We start from the raw sequence: 17,531 nt of genomic DNA on the forward strand, positions 1-17,531 counted from the left end.
GAAAACACACATTTTTGATTTGGGACCAGATATCAGTGTGGTCAATTGTTTTTTGTTGTGTAACCAAAAAGTTCAAAAACATACATGACAAAATTGATCTATAAAATGATAACACTGCTGTTATATTTACTCCACAATATCAGATTAAAATGTTAAGGATTAAAGTGATTACCACTGAAGAAAGACCTAGTTAGGAGAAGTGTTCAAACTGGCAGAGCATCAAATGTGTCCTGGAGTCAAATGTGCTACATAATAGCAGAAATGTGCCAGAACAAGAATGAATTTAAAATCACGAGTGGGCAATTACAGATACGACAAAAGGTAAATAAGTTTATCAAATGAAAAGTAAACAAGTTGTTGAAAAAATGATCTAAAAATATTATGTATTTGCAAATGAGTTACATGGTCACAAATATGGAAGATTTCCACTCTGGAAAAAGTCTTCTGTAACTTGACTTACTCCATTTCATAAAAAGGAGAGAGAAGTACCTGGGATTGTTAACAAAAGACCCAAGTAAAAATTTCCCATGTAAAACAGGTAGGAACTGCACCATAAGAATAGTCTCAGCTATAAACAGTTCAGCTGGTTCAGCTATAAGAATAAAGAAGGCATCATCTGAAAGGGTTACTTCTATAACACACAAAAGACCTGTCAGACAACTTATTAAATCTTTGGTGTGTTTCTCCACATCTTTTGAAATGAAAGAACTCAGAAAGAAAACGAATCTCATGCATTAATGAACAGATACAGTGTCCTACTGAAAGGAAACACTATTCTCACTTAACTATCTTCTCACTTGCCAAATAAAGATTTCCTGTTCAAAAGGTGGACAATGGAATCACATTGTGTTTGTTAAGAGACACTGTTCCTCAGTGCAAGATCTGAACTTCTGTGACTTTTTAGCACATTTCTAACAATAATATTTTGCAAAAGCTCTTTGACAATGTTTTAAACAGGAGCTCACTGTTTCAAAACAGAGATGAATAACAAGGAAAGATCCTTCCCACAGAAATAACTGTTGCTGGACAGTCCCATAACACAGCCAGTCTGGAATGAGACTGATAGAGCTGTAAGCACTGCACCAAAGAGCACAAGAATCTTATCATTCATATGAGCCTAACAGCTACAACATCAAAACTAACATGGACATTCTATTAGGACTGTTACTCACAAGGTACAAAGTTGCCCTGTATTAGTGGAGTCCTGGTCAAGAACTGTAGGTATACTCCCAGTTCACTCTGTTGCTAAATAAAACACAGGCTAACTGTCTAGACCACACATAATTTATATCTGAAATGTATTTATAATATTTGAGAATAATTTCTTAACTCTGCAACAACGTGGACATGCACCTTTTTTTACAAAGAATAACCAGGTTTTCCATGTTCTTGAAATTACACAAAATAAGGTTGGTTAAGGCCCAAAGATTGTACATTCTCTGTAACATTTGGATGCTTGATAAATCTGGTATTTATTTTATACTGCATTTAAATGGAGCCAGAAGCCCTGGTAGGTTACTACACTTGTGTTCTCAGGTCAGTCAAATGTTTCTCCTTGCTGGTCAGAGTTTTCAGATGGAAAGATATAGTTACTATAGCATGATATCTAAAACCTGCCTGAAAAACTCATCCGGTATGGAATACAAAATTCAGCTCCAAACTGATCATCTCAACAAATGACAGTCCTTCTCAGTGCCCCAGTTCTGTGAGGCATTGAGTATGCTGACCATGAGAACATGCTTAATTTTAAGCACTTAGCTGGAGTAGGGCCAGTGTATTCAGAGCTGTGTGCTGTCTGGCTCCTTGAATCAAGTTCCTACCTTTGACCACTCTGATGCTTCCCAGATAGAAAGGCAGTCCCGTCCTTCGCAGCTTTGGACAGTTGCTGGTTTATTGCCAAGGCAGTAGAGGTCTCTCGTGTTAACGTAGGTGCCATTTTGCAACTGATAAACACAAGTCACTTCCCGGTGCTGGACACCTTTCTCACAAGTAGCAGAGCAGGGACTCCAATGGCCAGTCACCCACCTGGGAAGGAGCCAGAGAAGGAATGTTAAAAAAGTGGTGGGATAAAACATTATGCTTCACTTAAAAACAGTAAGAAATGGGCAACTCTTCCTAGATTTGTGGGTTCTTCAATGGTGCTGTATTGCCATCACACTGAGATTACCTGATCACCTTTAGGAGCTGAAGTGTGCAAAGCAGAAAAGTGTCGGTTTACAAGTGTATGTATGTCCACTTCTGCCTCCATGCTAGAGAGAAACACAAACTCTGCATAGCTCCCTTTAACCCCCAGTCTTTACAATGTGGCTGCATTTTTCCCCCAGGTAAAGACAGACTTGTCTGCAGACCATCCTATCCCACAAATATTGTTGCGTTTGAGAGGAACCTGGGAAAACTACTGCTACATCTGCACGCACATCTTCACTGTGCAGTGGAGCTGTGCAGAGAACCTGTACTTACTGTGTACAAACCGGGATGGTGCTACGGCCAGACAGTTTGCCCAACACGGCTTTCCTGCATCCAGGATCAGTCAGCTTCTCTAGCCCTACAGTATATGACCTCAAAGCATACAAATCCTCTACATCCCAGACTGTTAGAATGCAAAGACATCTCCTGCCTCATTTTTAGTTCACCCTCTCACAGCTGCTGGTCAGATTTCCCTTTTCATAGTTGGGCTTTCCAGGATGTTTAATTGGAATCTCATCTATTTGAAGTTCATGGCATTAGGGGCCTCAAAAATGGAGAATAGCTGGCCATGTTCATTCTTAGAAAATCTGAATTGCATTTAACTGCCAAGGCTCAAGAAGTACATAAAAAGACAAGATTTTCCCTATAGAAAGGATCCTGCGATGTTGTTTGAAAGCTGCTGTAGCTCACAAGGATGTGCCATAATCCAGTCTGGATGGGGGCACATTTCCCTATAACCATCATTTCTCCGAGCCTTTGGGATTCATTTACTTTGTAAGCACATTTCAGTTCCCACTTCCTTCCCCTTTGATCAAAGTGTACTGGGAACAAATACATGGCCTTTTTTGTTGTTGTTTGCTTTGTTATGTCTTTAAAGGCTCTTTGGCAAACACCCAGCACAACGTTGTGAGGTGTTCAGGTTCCTCCAAGGTAAGGAACACATTGCTGCTGGGAGCAGTCTCCAGCTGTGGGCATGCAAGGGAAATGAGGCAACCTCACCCGGCTGTCTTCCAGCTCAGTGTAAGGCGAACTGAAAGGCTCCCACTGACTCCAGCAAGTACTGGAAGCACCACTGTGGTTAGAGGTGGGCTACAAGGCAGTGAATAAAATGTCTAAGAAGAATCTGAATTAGGAGGTATATAGGGAGAAAAGATTTTTTTCCTTGAGACAAGCAGCATCGATCTTTACGCTTCCTGCAATCTGTCAATGAGGAACATGTTCTCTGTAATTACAGGCATTCCTGGATGAAGTGAAAGACTGGAACAATAACTGTGTAGGTGCTGTGCACCAGAAGGCTATCATGCCTTTCTCACCAGGTAATTGGCCTTCTAGCCTGTTATTTAGGACTGTCACCTAGATTAGTATCCTTATACCATGAATCTTTTTACTTGTCACTCAATCCTGGCTTGTCTGTTATGATAAGTGGCTCAAATAAGACTTCCCAAAAACAAAAGTCTGCTCTGAAATACTATTTCATTTTGATGAAGGCTCCAACATTCTAGGTAGAGCCCTGTATGTGCCAACTTATTAACCATATTTCTTTTGAAGTTGCTGCGTAACTTCTCCTAAACAGATCAAACAACTGTTTCTCATCTTCGTATTCCTGAACGGGGCAAAATCAGTTCAGCACAATTTGTAGAAACATCTTCGTTTGGTGCAATTGTCATGAATTCATTTGCCAAATGTTATGGTTGATGACCTGATGTGACAGCACTGATGACTGCGTTGACAGTGAAGGCAGAAGCCATTAGATTTGAGCAGGACAGGATCGGGCAGGCTGGCCACCTGTCTTTTGTGGAACAGGGCCCCACTCAAATGTTTCTGTGCATTAAAGCAGTTGACACATCTGCGAATTTCCGTTGGCTAAAACAGCTGGCAAGACACCAAACGTGTTTCTCTAGACAGTAGTTTTGGCCCATCTCTGTGGCTGAGTGCTTGGTATTTTGCTTACGGAATGGGAAAATGCCAGCTGGGTAATCAAATACTAGGACTGAAATACTGACAAAAATAGCCTTGAAGTGCAGAAATCAGTGTTCATGAAAATTAATAGCCAGGCTCCCTTCATATCAGCTGGGCTCTGCCCTATCAGAGCAAATGTGGAGGCAGCTATCTAGTTGGGTGAAGGAACTGCTCAGCAAGGGCATGTAGAGGGAGAAAGAATGACTTTGTCTTATGAGCTGAATGTGAGTCACAGGGCCGGGAACTGTTTCTGTAGAGGCTCCACTGAACTAATATTCACTTCAGCACTGTACTCTCACTGTGATCTACAGCTACTGGCAAAAGAAAAAGGGAAAGGGACTGAAAGCAAAGGAGAAAGATAAAAATACATTCTTGGCAGAGGCTCTCTGTGAGCTTGCATTTAGGATGGGCAGCATGCAGCATGCCAACTATTTCCAAGATGCCTTAAGAAGTCAGGTTATGACTTTCAGGAAGGAAAATTCCTTTTTAATTTTTTTTTTTTTTTGTTATTGCTCTTGTGGAAGGGAGAAATCATCTCGTTTCTACGCTGTTCAGCGGTCTCTAGTTAGTGCCACTCTAGCACAGATATGACAGAGCATAACTGGAAAACTAGCACAGAAAAAACAAATCATGATCATGATGAAAAGAATGACTGCACAGGGCATGAGCCAAAACCCAGGGAATCAATACAAAGCTGTGCCTGTGGTAAAAACACAATCTCCAGCTTTTTTGTAAGAGTGGCACCTGTATGGCCAGCTTCAGCTACCGACCAACTACATCCATCCCTGCTCCAAGCCCAATGGTTACAAATAACATGGGACTACACCGTAAAGGATCTCTGAAACCTCACAGCCCACTCGATCCTACTTGTGACAACTGCTGCTGACATGGAATCAAAATACTTAGAAATTAAAGGCTATTTTAAAGTAGTGGTTTTAGTCTCATATCCAAGAGACAAGTGATAGATTAAATGTTTGAATAATAATAATATCAGTAAAGTAGGCTATTTTCAAAGGCATCAAGAGGATGATCACTTTGACCACAAAATTTCATCCTCTCAGTGAAATCTCTGTTTGGTTCAATGGCTTGTAAAAATGATCTGGCAAACAAGTAAATGTGAGTGCTATGTGCAGTACTGGCAGTACCCTGGTCTTTCCCCACAGTTCTCCCAAAGCCCCCTTCATAGGCAGCAGAAAATACTATTTTAGTACCTGTAAGAGACAGAATCACTGCAACTATATTTCAGCATCCTTCACAACCAAAGTGGAAAGACAAGGGATTTATGGATAAAGTGATTAAATATGAAAATTCCTACCAGTTTCCTATTTGGTAATGTGCAGCAAGGTATTAGCATAATTACCATCTGCAAGTTATATGTACACAGGGAAGAAAAATGTGATGTACAAATAGTATCACATTATGGTTACTGTTAAATTACACTACAGACAGATTTTCCTCTCTACACTGTCATTACACCTTTTGAACACACCTGGATGTGTTTAAGAATAAGACTTACTTTTCTTTTTTTTTTTAAACAGTAAGTATTTTTCTTATGACAATGTAAAAAATAATTCCAGGGTTCTAACTCAAAACACCAAGCTAGTTCTGTATTATTAACTAAGCCAATTAACTGTTGTACGCTGAGCCCTGTGTACATCACATAGAGCATTTGGCTTCCAGTTATGTTTTAAGCCTGTAAACTGATCTTAGGGATTGCTTGACACCACAGATCTTTTCAGTTTGGTCTTTCCCTCCCAGGTTATAACCTATATTCTGAGTATTCGAGCCGGAGTCCCTGGAGAGCCTCACATTTTTCCAACAAGCACTGATTTATGTGACAAACACACTCATCTTTCTCACAACCACAGGGATGATTTTATCCTTGGTATTATTTTTTGTAATCTTACATCCATAGAAGATTCAAGAGCTAGATGATCCCTGCTGGTGGTTAGATTTAGGAAGAAAGTGATGAGCTTTTAAGCACAGATCTTTTAACCCAGTCAGTGGCTGTCTTTCTAGCTAAAAAATGCCCAGAAGGGTGTGTTTTTCTACAGCCTCAAAAAGCTAGGATGGGCAGAAAATGCAATCTGAGAGGGCTGTTTTAAATCTTTGTCTTCTGAGTCTTCCTCAACCTCTGACCTCTCAGTATCTCTGCTGAGGAATTGGGAGTTCTTCTAATCTGCTTTGGCAACACTCATCTGGCAGGCCCCTGGAGCAAACTTGAAATATCTTTTGGAGGTTCAGTTCATCATTTGATCTTTCTATGGTCTGGATTAGTCATTAACCTTGAATTATCCACTCTACCTACTTGCCTACTTCCACATTTTCTAGGAAAAAAATTGTCTACAGCACTATGTACATAAACCCAGGGGAGATGAATGTCTGCAAATGAAGACTTGTAGCTAACGATTTGGAAAAAAAATGCTATGAAGATAAAATGGGTCAAGGTTGAAGGATGGGGCGGAGGAGTGCAATCAAAAGACATGAGGTCATTTTTTAGAGATTTGTAGCCTCTTATAACATAAAGCCATTACATGTTCTAGGTAAATATTGCGGCCCATTAAATTTCACCTGGTTATTTCTATCTCAAGCCCTGCAGAAGAGGTGCAGGGCTTGAGGTTGGTTCTGTTCCATTAACTAAACATCCATGACCTATTCGCACATGCCCTCACAATTGACAGGGATTGCCTTACTTTTGTTCCCTCCCTAATGAAATTAATTTCCCTGCTTTCACAATAATCGCTCGGATGTGACCAGAGACACATTTGCAATAACACATTTTTTTCTCTTTTTATTAAAGCTGTTTTTTTTTTTTTAATTGGCTTTTAACTACAACTAGTTAAGAGCCTGTACTACCACTGAATAAAGTATCAGAGGAAATTTTCTCCTAAACAAGACATAGCCAGTCTGAAAAAGTACAGAAACTAGTTGTGACAGAAACTAATCTAAAGCAGTGTAATCTGAGGGTTCTATTTCTAATAGATTTTATTGCATACCCTTTGGTTTAACATACATTGTTGCTCTAATATACAGGGCAGGATAACCCCGTGTCTAGTTAGGATTGGTTGTCTTCAGCACTGGCTTGGGATGCAAAATCATGTCGAAGTCGCTCTTAGTTTTCTGAAGCACCTGGGTGAAACTGTGGCTCTGCTGATGTTAGGCAAAACTCAGACCAACTTGCAGTGGGGCCAGGACTTCACACTGGATAATTTTAGCAGGGAGAATTGGAAAAGATCTCTGAGAATCAGTCACGTGGAATTGACAGTCAGATATTTTTTGCTTACAGCGATCAAATTAAATTCATGCTTGAATATGCAGAAGCAAGAAAACACTGTTTATAAATAGACTTATGATTTCCATGAAATATGCACACTCTGCTGTTGTATCTTTCTTTCCCTACACATTTCTAAAGCTCTCCACCATATCTCTGCTATACTGGGGTCAAAATAATCAAGTGAATCTTGACTTTTGGGAACAGGTTGTGCCACACCCAGTCACTAGAAGGTTGGTTTGTTTTGTTTTTTTTAAAGTACAAGGAATCTAGTAGAATAATACAGCTGCTGATGTTGAAAGTAGGACTCCAAGACTAACATTCCTGTCTGATTGCCTTTATAAACAGTGCTCAGTAATTTTCCAGTACAGTAGTCATTCTGCTAACAGACTTGCCAACTTTCACTAACACAGGTTTCTTTTTTTCTTTAGTGATTATCATTTTGACAACTTTTTTTTTTTTTTTTAAATTTCCCACCAATTATAAGATCAGCCATAGGACAATGTTTTATAATTTACATGCACCTTGGGAAGTTTTTTTTAAATGGAAGACCTTGTCTTCTCCATCCTCTGTCCCCCGTCAAGTAGATCACACAGTTTCTGAGGACTCGGTGTGGCACTGGTGTGAGTAGGTGTCCTTGCTGGCAGCTGCCTCGCTAAGGCACAGAACCTCAGTACTCTCAGAGCCCTTTTTCAGCGAGTTAGCCCTATCCTGATCCATGGCTGGTGTATCTTTGGTGGGGCATCTCCCTTCAAGAAAGGCAGTACCTTTTCCTCAGCTCACACCACAGGATGCAAACAGTGTAAAGAGCATTACAGCAGGCAGCAGTAGGAGTGAATTTCATGATTAAATATTTTGCTAGATTATCCTGCTAATCCTTCTTTGTGGGTAAAGACTGCACTTGGCCTGAAGAGCCTCAAACCAAAGAAACACAGATCATTTAACATTTTAAAACAAGGCAGTGTTCAACATTCACGCTGTTGAGTCAAACATTATAATGGGAAAAACTGTGATGTAAGCCAGCCTGGGTGTTTACACCAAAGCTAAGAAACATGTCTCATGACTCCCTGTGAAAACTAATGCCAAATTAACTTCTGTTCTAGCAAGTCATCTTGAATTATTTCATGTAAATGCATTTAGCAGTAGCCAATAAGCCCTCCTCATTCTACTCTCTGTCTGTTCCTAAGACTTCTCTTCTCTTCCAGAATTGCTTCAGTGAGTTGAGTTGCTGGATTTGCTTGGAAACATCTTTTTGTCTTTCAGTAGCTAATTAAGTACTGATTGCCTGTTGCTGTACTCAATGAACTGCCTACGACCTGGAATGCGTGTGATTTTGTCTCCTTCTAGTGGATAGTGACAACAAGATGTACCCACAACAGGACATCAGCTACCTACTCACAAAGGTACCCAGAAGAGTCTGAGGCTTTCTGATCTACAGCATTTGCCTTCTACTCCTGCAAGACCTGCCAGAGACCTGCTGCAGCTGCCCACCGCCGGCAGCTCAGGGTAGTTTCCTTGAAGAGCAGCCACCAGGGTGCAGCATCGCCTGGTCGCTCAGCCGCCTGCAGCCACCGTGTCTTGCACAGTGTCCAGCACAGTCCTGGCAAATTCATTAAGCTCAGACTGATTCTAGAGATCCCAACTCCAGTTTTGGGAACTACTTCAAAACGAGCTCTTACGTGGTGCCTCCTTGGATCAGAGGGTGCTAACATTACTATTTATGCCAGATTTCCAAGCTAAAATGATTTGAAACCCTCCCCATGGCTGTTCCTTCTTTTCTTTTTTTCATGTAACCAAATTCAAAACACACCAAAAAAGATGTTTCTTAGCACAAGGCACAGATAAGGTTTTGAACTCATTGCCATTGGACCATATGGATGATAAACATTTGCACAGGTTCCAAAAGAGTCTGACTGCATTAATGAAAGAACATAACCATTTGGAAGCATTAAATGTCTAGCTCAGTCCCTTCAGTTAACAGACGCTCCCAGTATGTCCCTCCAGTTTAGTATAATTTCTATACAGCCCTGCAAGTAATTTCTAACATTCTCAAGGAGTTTTCCTTCATACTGCTCCCCCCTAAATTCTACTATTTGAAAGACTTTCACCTCACAAAATAAGTTCAAAACTGTTCTGCTCCCCATCTATCTGTGATGATAACACAAATAAAAATGGTGCAAACAGACCAGAATCAGGGATGCTGACTGATTTCTGTATTATTGGACTGTTAAACAGGGCGCTGTCACAGGTATATGGTGGAGCATAAAGGGAGAGGTGGACTCTCAGACAGTAACAGTCATATAGATAAGCACCATGAGCTTAAATCAGACTAAGAATGAAAGCACTGGGCGCTATCAACCATTACACACTGAGGCACCACGCTTTGAGCAGCCACCAGCCTTTCAGGCAGGTCAGCGAGGTGCCAAACCAGCTGGGGCCTTGGCTGAGTCTTATAACTGGCTTCATTTTTCGCCGGTGGGCATCACTGTGGTACGTGAGCCCTTGGAGAGCACAGTGTTGGATTCCAGTCCATGGATAGAAAAGTGAGAGGGGAATAGAAGAAAGAAAGAAAGAAGCAATCCATGTAACCTCAGCAGCGTGCCAGTTTTTAGAGCGGATTTGGAGGGAAACAATAATCAAAGAAATAATGGCAAATGGATGCAACATAGGTTTCCTCCAGGAAAAACTCATTGGCTGTATTTCTTTGATTAAAATAACTGCTTTTCCAGACAAAGGAAATGTGGTAGATTTAATCTGTTTGGTTATCAGTAAAGAACTCCTCTTGCTGCACTGGAAATGCATATGTAAGTTGGAGAAACTGGTGATACGCTGGGAAACATGGATATCAATGCGTAAATTGTATGGTAGGTGAGAGCTTGCCACAGTGTAGTGCTGTAAAGGAATATCAGATATGTCAGGAATTTAGATTAGTTACCAGTGGACTTCCTGAAAGATCTGTCTTGCATTTGATCTAATTTAGCATGTTCATTAATGACTTTGGCACAAAAAGAAGAAAACTTCTGAAAAATTGGGGAAAATGCTGACAATACAAAGTCTAGAAGCCTTGTCAATGCAATGGAAGATTAGGATGTCATACAGGAAGAACTGAATAACCTTTAGTACCGCAATAACAGAAGTACGATGAAAATTAATAGCACACTGTAAAGTTGTGTGCTTAGGGACTAATAACAAGCATTTCTGTGTTAAAGTAGGATTCATATGTTGAAAGAAATGAGGAGGAAAATGTCTAGAATGACTGTAAGCCACAAATATGATGCAGCCATGAAAAAAGCAAAGTACATATATTAGGAGCATTACTCCCAATGAAGACAGGAAAGTATGAATGCAATTGTGTAAGGGTAGCTTGGACTGGGACCGGGATTCTCCATACACTTCTGGTCACCTATGTACTCAAATTATTAATTTAAGTAATGTAAATTAGACCACTAGTAGAGAAGGTGACCAAGGTAACCAAGGTAATGAAGAATTGATGCACAATCTCTGATCCAATAAGAAGTTAAAGAAAAGTAATGGAGTTAGCCCAGCAAAATGATGGAAGGAGGAGATACACTGGTATGCTTTATCATATGGCACTTAGCCCAAGGCAAAGAGATAGGGAGGGAAAATACTATCAAAGCAAAGGAACAGAGCTGATGCAAGAACAAATGGCTGAAAAATGACAATAAATAATTAATGCTGGAATTAAAAGATCCTGACTCACATGAACAGCAAGGTCACAGGAGAGCCTTCCAGTGAGGGAAGGAGACTGTGGAGCAAAACCAGTTTATGGAAAGGAGTCTATGACATGCTGCTGGTAGTGGCAGAAAACTAACCCTTGGACTGAGGAGATACTTTCAAGTCCTAAACAGTGAAAATAAGGGCTCATGTCTCCTGTGGTTTTCTGTAGATGAAGGCAGCTTTTATGCTGCTGTTAAGCATCTGTGTAGGAACACCACATATTCAGCAGGTCCCTGAAAGAACTCAACCTCTATTAGAATCTATTACAGCAAAGAGGAGGAAAATTAATAGTGTTTGCATACAGGCCATTACAATTCTAACAGTTGGGAAATTTCATGTGTTTTTGGTTCTTTTCCTGCATTAGATGGGAGCAGTTTCACATTCATAGACCCAACCATGCATGTTGAAGTGTGTGGCCACTGGCCGACCTATGTTTTCAGTAATAACAGCTGATGTGATCTGTGATTTCTGAGTCTTGTGCCAACATGAGTGCTGGGTTTGCCTATATATTTGGGTTGGTGTTCAGTGTGCTGGAAACAACCCATACGCACCGCATGCAAGAATCCAGATTCCATCTGGTTACAGGAGGGCTTTGTAAAAAATATCTAAAGAGCTAGGCAAAGGATTAGAATAAAGAGGTGCTAATAGGGTGCAGTTGGGACAGGAAAGGAAGCTGTAAAGAATTTAATGGAAAAAGAGGGTCAAGGAACATAAAAAATAAAATAGGAAGAAAAAGAGGCATTTTTTTAAAAGGTGAAAGAGTAACAATAATAAAGATTGAAAGATTCTTTTATTTTTGCCAGTTTCAACAAAACCCTTAAGAAAATTCTCTTCTCTGACGTTTAATTTTAAAACATGTCAGTGTGTCCAATCCTTTTTTCAATCCTGCCTTGTTTTTTTCAGATGCTGGGTTGCAGTTGCAGAGTTCTAATCTTCTCCTTGGCCTCATGAAACTACTGTCCCCTGCCCCACATTATTTGGCTCTCCCAAGATGTGGCTGAAGTTCAAAGGGATATATAATTTGCAAAGCACTTTGGGATGGTGCTGGAAGAAAGACACTGTTACTAATATCATACCCTTTTTTTTTCTCCAGATAACTTTATATATATAACATGGGTTATTATTTTTTAATTTTTATTATAATATCTCAAATGCAATAGCCTCCTCCTCTTCCTCCATTTATACAACATGATCTCACCCCATCCCAAAGACTCTGCAATCCAGATTATACACGGATTAAGAGAGGAAGCAAAGGGACAATGTGGGATAGTGAATTAAAGTCACACTGCACATCCAAAAGAGAAACAGAGACAATATCCTATGATCCAGTCCTGTGCTGGCCATAAGACCCCTCCCTAGAGATAAATCCTCTGTAAAGTGATTTTTCTAAATTTTGAGTAAAAGTATAAATGTAGATCAAAATGCACAAAGCACAGCAGGTTTACTATAGAAAGGAAAGCATTGTTCCTTCTTCTACACCCAGGTAAAGGGCTTAGGTCTGAGTGGAAATGGGAAAGGACCTTATTGTAACAAGATGCTACAATAATTTTACTTGAAACCCTAAAACAAATTCAGGGCTTATAAAAAAAAGCATTGACATGGTGAAAGAGAATGGTTTCTTTAAGATGTTCTTGGTCAGAGAATATGCTAAGCATGCATTTCTAATATCTGGGTGGGCAAAAGCAAGTGGAAATTTAAATTCTACAGAGGCACAGAGAATGTGCTTCTGAAAATGTTTCCAGTCAAAAGCATGTTAAGTGTGAAAGTGTAGTCTACACGGAGTGAGTGAGAGAGTGTGGTCTATCAGATCATCAGCAAGGATTTTGTGGCCTTTCCGGGTACTAAGCACATTTGGTGCTTGCTGTCATTGCTCTGACAAAAAATGGTCCAATGAGAGTGTCCCTGTGGCAGTGCTAATTGCTTCTGGGGACAACTGTGCTAAATTGTGGCTATAAATTGCCTGATAATTCCATACAGAAGAGATACCTTGGAATAACATTAAGGGCTGGACCTGAATCCACAAAGAATACAGTCTGGATTTAGGAACAGAGTATTCTTTTCTCAGGAGGATTTGTGTGATTTACCTAATCCACTGTCCCTGCCGTGGCCAGGCAGGAATGTCATGGTGAAAGTGTGCAACAAAGAGGAGACTTCACCAAGGGCTCAGGGTCATGGAGATCCCACTGAGAAACAGCACTGTGGGTCTTACGGCTCTAACAGACCTGATGGCCAAGACGTCCCTTAGCTGCTCTTAGCTAGCAGAGGCAGAAGCTTCCTACTTCTTCCAGAACTTTGTAAGTTGTTTTTCTTCATCTCTACCACCTAGAACCCCTCCAATACACCTGCCTGGGCTCACTCCAGTCTCCTCCCAATGGCTTCGCAAAAGGTCTAGAAGAAATATTTCATGTCAGGGCAGAAACACAAGCAGATACTCCTTCCTTCTGTCTTTCTGAGAAAATGACATGACAGAAGTCCCAGCATCACTGAATTCAGGAAACTTCCTCATGGAAATGACAGTTTCCTTGAAGTCATTGAGAGCCTGGCTCTCCTTACCCACCTAGAAGCACATGGGATATCTCATTATGCCTTTCCGTACCACTGAGAGCGGTATGGCCACAACAGCGTACAGCAGCAATAATGGGCAGTGCAGACAGAAAATGAAACCTGAAACGGCCTAGGCTTATTGATGGATTACCTGACATTGGATTTCTCTGCTTCAGGGCACTTTAATCAGAGTGCAGGTCTAATTAGAAGGAAGTGTGTTGTTTCTCATTTTCCCTATTGTTTCTGCCAGCTTTGTAGCTGGCCAGGATTAGCTTTGTAGGTAGGTTTCCCTGGCTTGTCTGATTAAACGAGATGCAACAGCTAGCAGGGTGTTTTGAGTATGCTTTTTTAGATATTGTTGCGCTTTATCCTAAATGGATTTTATGTTCTAGCTACTGTCAAAGTGGAGCATCTACATTACTCCACAATGCTGAACATTACTGCAGAGCAAGAATGAACTTTTTCATTAGCAAACAAACTGAACAAATTAATTTGCCTTCTATGTTTTGTCATTTTGGCCAGAAACCTCTTTTTTTTTATACAATGCAGATTAAAACTAATTCAGCTAAAAGTGCTTGCCAAATTAAAAAGAAAGCTTTTTATTATTTTTGGAACTTATTAGTATTAGATCTCTAATTACTCCAGCTAATGCAGAAAAGCACCCTTACTGAGGAAAGCATCTAAAATGTGTTTCATCATCATTTCTTCACTTCAGCAAGATTCAGGTATTTTTCCAGAACTATGCAGGTGTTGCTAGACACCGTACAAACTTCACACGAAGAAGATACGCTTCTTGACTAGAGACTCCCAGTCTGAACTGTGCTAATACAGATCATGCATGCAACACAGCAGGTCAGCTGTAGTAGCTTAAAGGCGGTGGGTTGTTTGTGAGGTGTTTTGTAGCACTCTTTGACAATTAATCAGACCCTAGTCTGTGCTGATTAAAAAAAAAATAAGGTTAGATATGCTGTCACTGCACTCCTGTCTAGCTTTATACTGCCAGTTGCTCTGTCACCCAGGAGGCATCAAAGGGGATAAAAAAACCCATCCCTAAACAATGCATGAAGGCAGCTTGCATAGAATCTGGCCCTGCTGGCCACAAATTAAATGGACTCTGAGGTAATGAAAATCTAACCTGCTCAACAAAAGGAAATGAATATTACAGCTGGTTACTAGGGCTAACAATGCATTCCAGTACTTTTAGACATTTTCACCGTGTTCACCAGATGGAGGCTTTGGAAATGGGTGATTTGTGAAGGAAAAGGATATTGGGTTTTATTATTTTTTAACTCCTTACCGTGACTGGCAGGGGTGTGTGTTACATTTCCTGACCTGGGGCTCGGGGCGATTCACTCGTTGGCAGTCACTGTCATTCACCAGTGTCATGGTCTTGTTAATAATTCGAGTACAAGACACAATGGTTTTCCGTTCACCTACAAGTCAAATAAATAAAAAACAAATCTGAGAAAGGAAACTAGTGGCTAAGAACAAAACCATGTCAACTTGTTAACCAAAACTCAAAAGCTAGGAGCTCCCTACTACCTCTCCAAGATGTAATCTATAGAGACCTACCACCTCTGCAAGCAATCTTATTTCCCACTTCTGTTTTACCTTTGTACTGTTCTGGTTGTTTTTTTCCCCCACAAGCTACAAAACTTTCCTCAATAATTGTGAAATTGACTGCTTCACAGGAACAACATGTTGGCTTTCTCTTTCTAGTCTTTAATGTGAAAACAATCTTGAAAGCAATTTGTTTTCATTTCTGGTTCCTCCTCCACGTGAAGCTGTGCCCTGTAATCACCTAGGACAGATGCTGCAGCTATGTAAGCTGAAGCCACACAATCGTCCACCCCTCAGAGACTGATAATGACAGGACAGCTGCCTCTTACTGCTCCCCATTCAGAAAGAGTCAGGTTGAGAAGGAGTAACCGGGATTCAAGAATGATATGGGCTTGTTCATATTTCACAAAGAGGTGAAATTAAGCCACCAAAAGAAATAATTTCTCATCTTCAGTCTTCCAGATATACTACTTTGAAAACCCTGCCAGTAAAAGACATCTCAGGAGTAGTCAGCATTTCTGACATAAACTGTGCATCAGGAGTTTCACCACAGCAGTGTGGCCTTCAGGGTTCAGCCTTCCACGGTGCGACATCAGGAAAGCTGTGCACAAGGCAGCATGACAATGACCAGATGCAACAAGGAAAATACTATTCCTGCACCACGTGACTTTGCCTTACTGCTAATTATTTTGGTTTTTCAGATCCTCTTCTTAGCCCTGACTCTTCATCAAATTGAGTTTATTCATGATCTGCAGCAAATACTAAGAAATAACTCAAATTCTGTTAATAAAAAATTTATAAAGGTCTGTATGGAAGGGAAAAGGCTCTTCCTGGCTTGGCTAAGTAGTAAAAGCATCTCACAACCAAAATATGAGATCAATTGCATCCAATTGCTACTACTGGTAGGAGTCATGTTGCCAGGTACTGATTTGCTTCAAATATGTGGCAGGTTTGCAACACGAATCAAAAGAGCCACAAACAAATTTCCAACTCATTCATGTGAGGGTTTAATGGCTCTAAGAAATTATTGTTTTAAAACATGAGTAAAAGCAAGTGTCCATTTTAAAATGAGTTCTATTTACAGAAAAAAATAAATCCACAATTTCAGTACATTGAGGGCAGTGAGCCTTCAAATACGAAGATGAACATTCTTTCTTTGTGTCATATAATATGATAAATAATTGGGTCTGCTGGCAAAGAAAGACTGGCCAGAATGCATGGAAATGATCCATTTTCCTCAGGGAAAAATCTGCTTCTTCTAGCATGGACAGTGGCCGATAAACCAGTCTCTGACTTCACAGGCATCAATTCCCCCTAGGGTTTCAGCAAATCTGTCTCAGCGCATCCTAGGGATCATCGGAAAAGTGTGATTTGCAGTGTGCTCATGTACTCCTCGAAAGTCCACCCCACATTAAGAGCATCTGACGCAATCTCCAGGAGTTGTCACAGCAGCACTGCCCCTGTTTCATCCCTGGGGAAGGAAGTGTCTTTCAGTGAACATGTCTGAACACCTGTGAAAACTCGGCTCCAAGAATGTGACGGAAGCTTGAGATACGGGGCTGCACACAGTGCCTTGAGCCATCCATGGAGCGTTAACCCAGGTGCAGTTCCAGCTACGGTAACGAGCCGACAAAGCGGCGTCCCTGCCAAAATACTGGGTGAAAATTAACTGTGGGGATGTGGATGATAGCTGGGAGAGCTGGTGAGAATGAGCTCTCATTTGAGTTCATTATAGCAACATCCATTCCCAGGGTCGGTTTCCTTCATGCTTTGGCAACACTGTCTTCTGCAGGCACCTCTCTAACGGCTGGTGTCTGCAAACACCGTATGGTAAGTCTCACCAAGCTTCCAAATGGCCTTACCTCCTCCACACTGCACACTGCACCCTTCCCATCCGCTGTGCGTCCAGATGTACAAAGAATCCTGTTGCTTTTCTGGCTCGCTTCTGTTTTCAGCAGTATAGTTTACAGGAATGGTGTATTCGTAATGAATTCCATAATTCTGGTCATGAAATAACAGCACCTGGTTCAGCAGGAAAAGAAAGGCTGTTACGACACACTGTGTACTGGGAAAGCCAAAAAACTGCAGAGACAGTAATGCTGGAAATGCTGTCTAAGGCCAATATTTCTAAAATATAAGTACGTCATGAAAGGCAACCAAATCTTTATCTAGAAGCCTGAAATTACAGTGGTATTGGCAAAACAGGGCATCTGCAGAAGCAATAACTGCTCATGATTTGTGAATATTTAAAACAGTCATGGAGATGTCTAAA

General features: G+C 40.8%; 1 protein-coding gene across 3 annotated transcripts in view; it reads right to left on the bottom strand.

The window, feature by feature from the left end:
- Positions 1-17,531, bottom strand: part of ADAMTS17 (ADAM metallopeptidase with thrombospondin type 1 motif 17) — a 196,179-nt gene that overhangs the window by 25,585 nt on the left and 153,063 nt on the right. For 2 of the 3 annotated variants that reach the window (XM_075763921.1, XM_075763924.1), the window contains 3 exons: positions 17,122-17,281; positions 14,997-15,132; positions 1,821-2,025 (listed from right to left, as the gene is read on the bottom strand). In XM_075763921.1, the coding sequence (XP_075620036.1) occupies positions 1,821-2,025; positions 14,997-15,132; positions 17,122-17,281 (501 nt within the window). Of the gene's footprint in view, positions 1-1,820; positions 2,026-11,959; positions 12,200-14,996; positions 15,133-17,121; positions 17,282-17,531 lie in introns of those variants that run through there. The other variant, XM_075763923.1, reaches the window with a different exon arrangement.

This window comes from Balearica regulorum, chromosome 12 (genome assembly GCF_011004875.1).
Source record: "Balearica regulorum gibbericeps isolate bBalReg1 chromosome 12, bBalReg1.pri, whole genome shotgun sequence".
Taxonomy (NCBI): Eukaryota; Metazoa; Chordata; class Aves; order Gruiformes; family Gruidae; genus Balearica; species Balearica regulorum.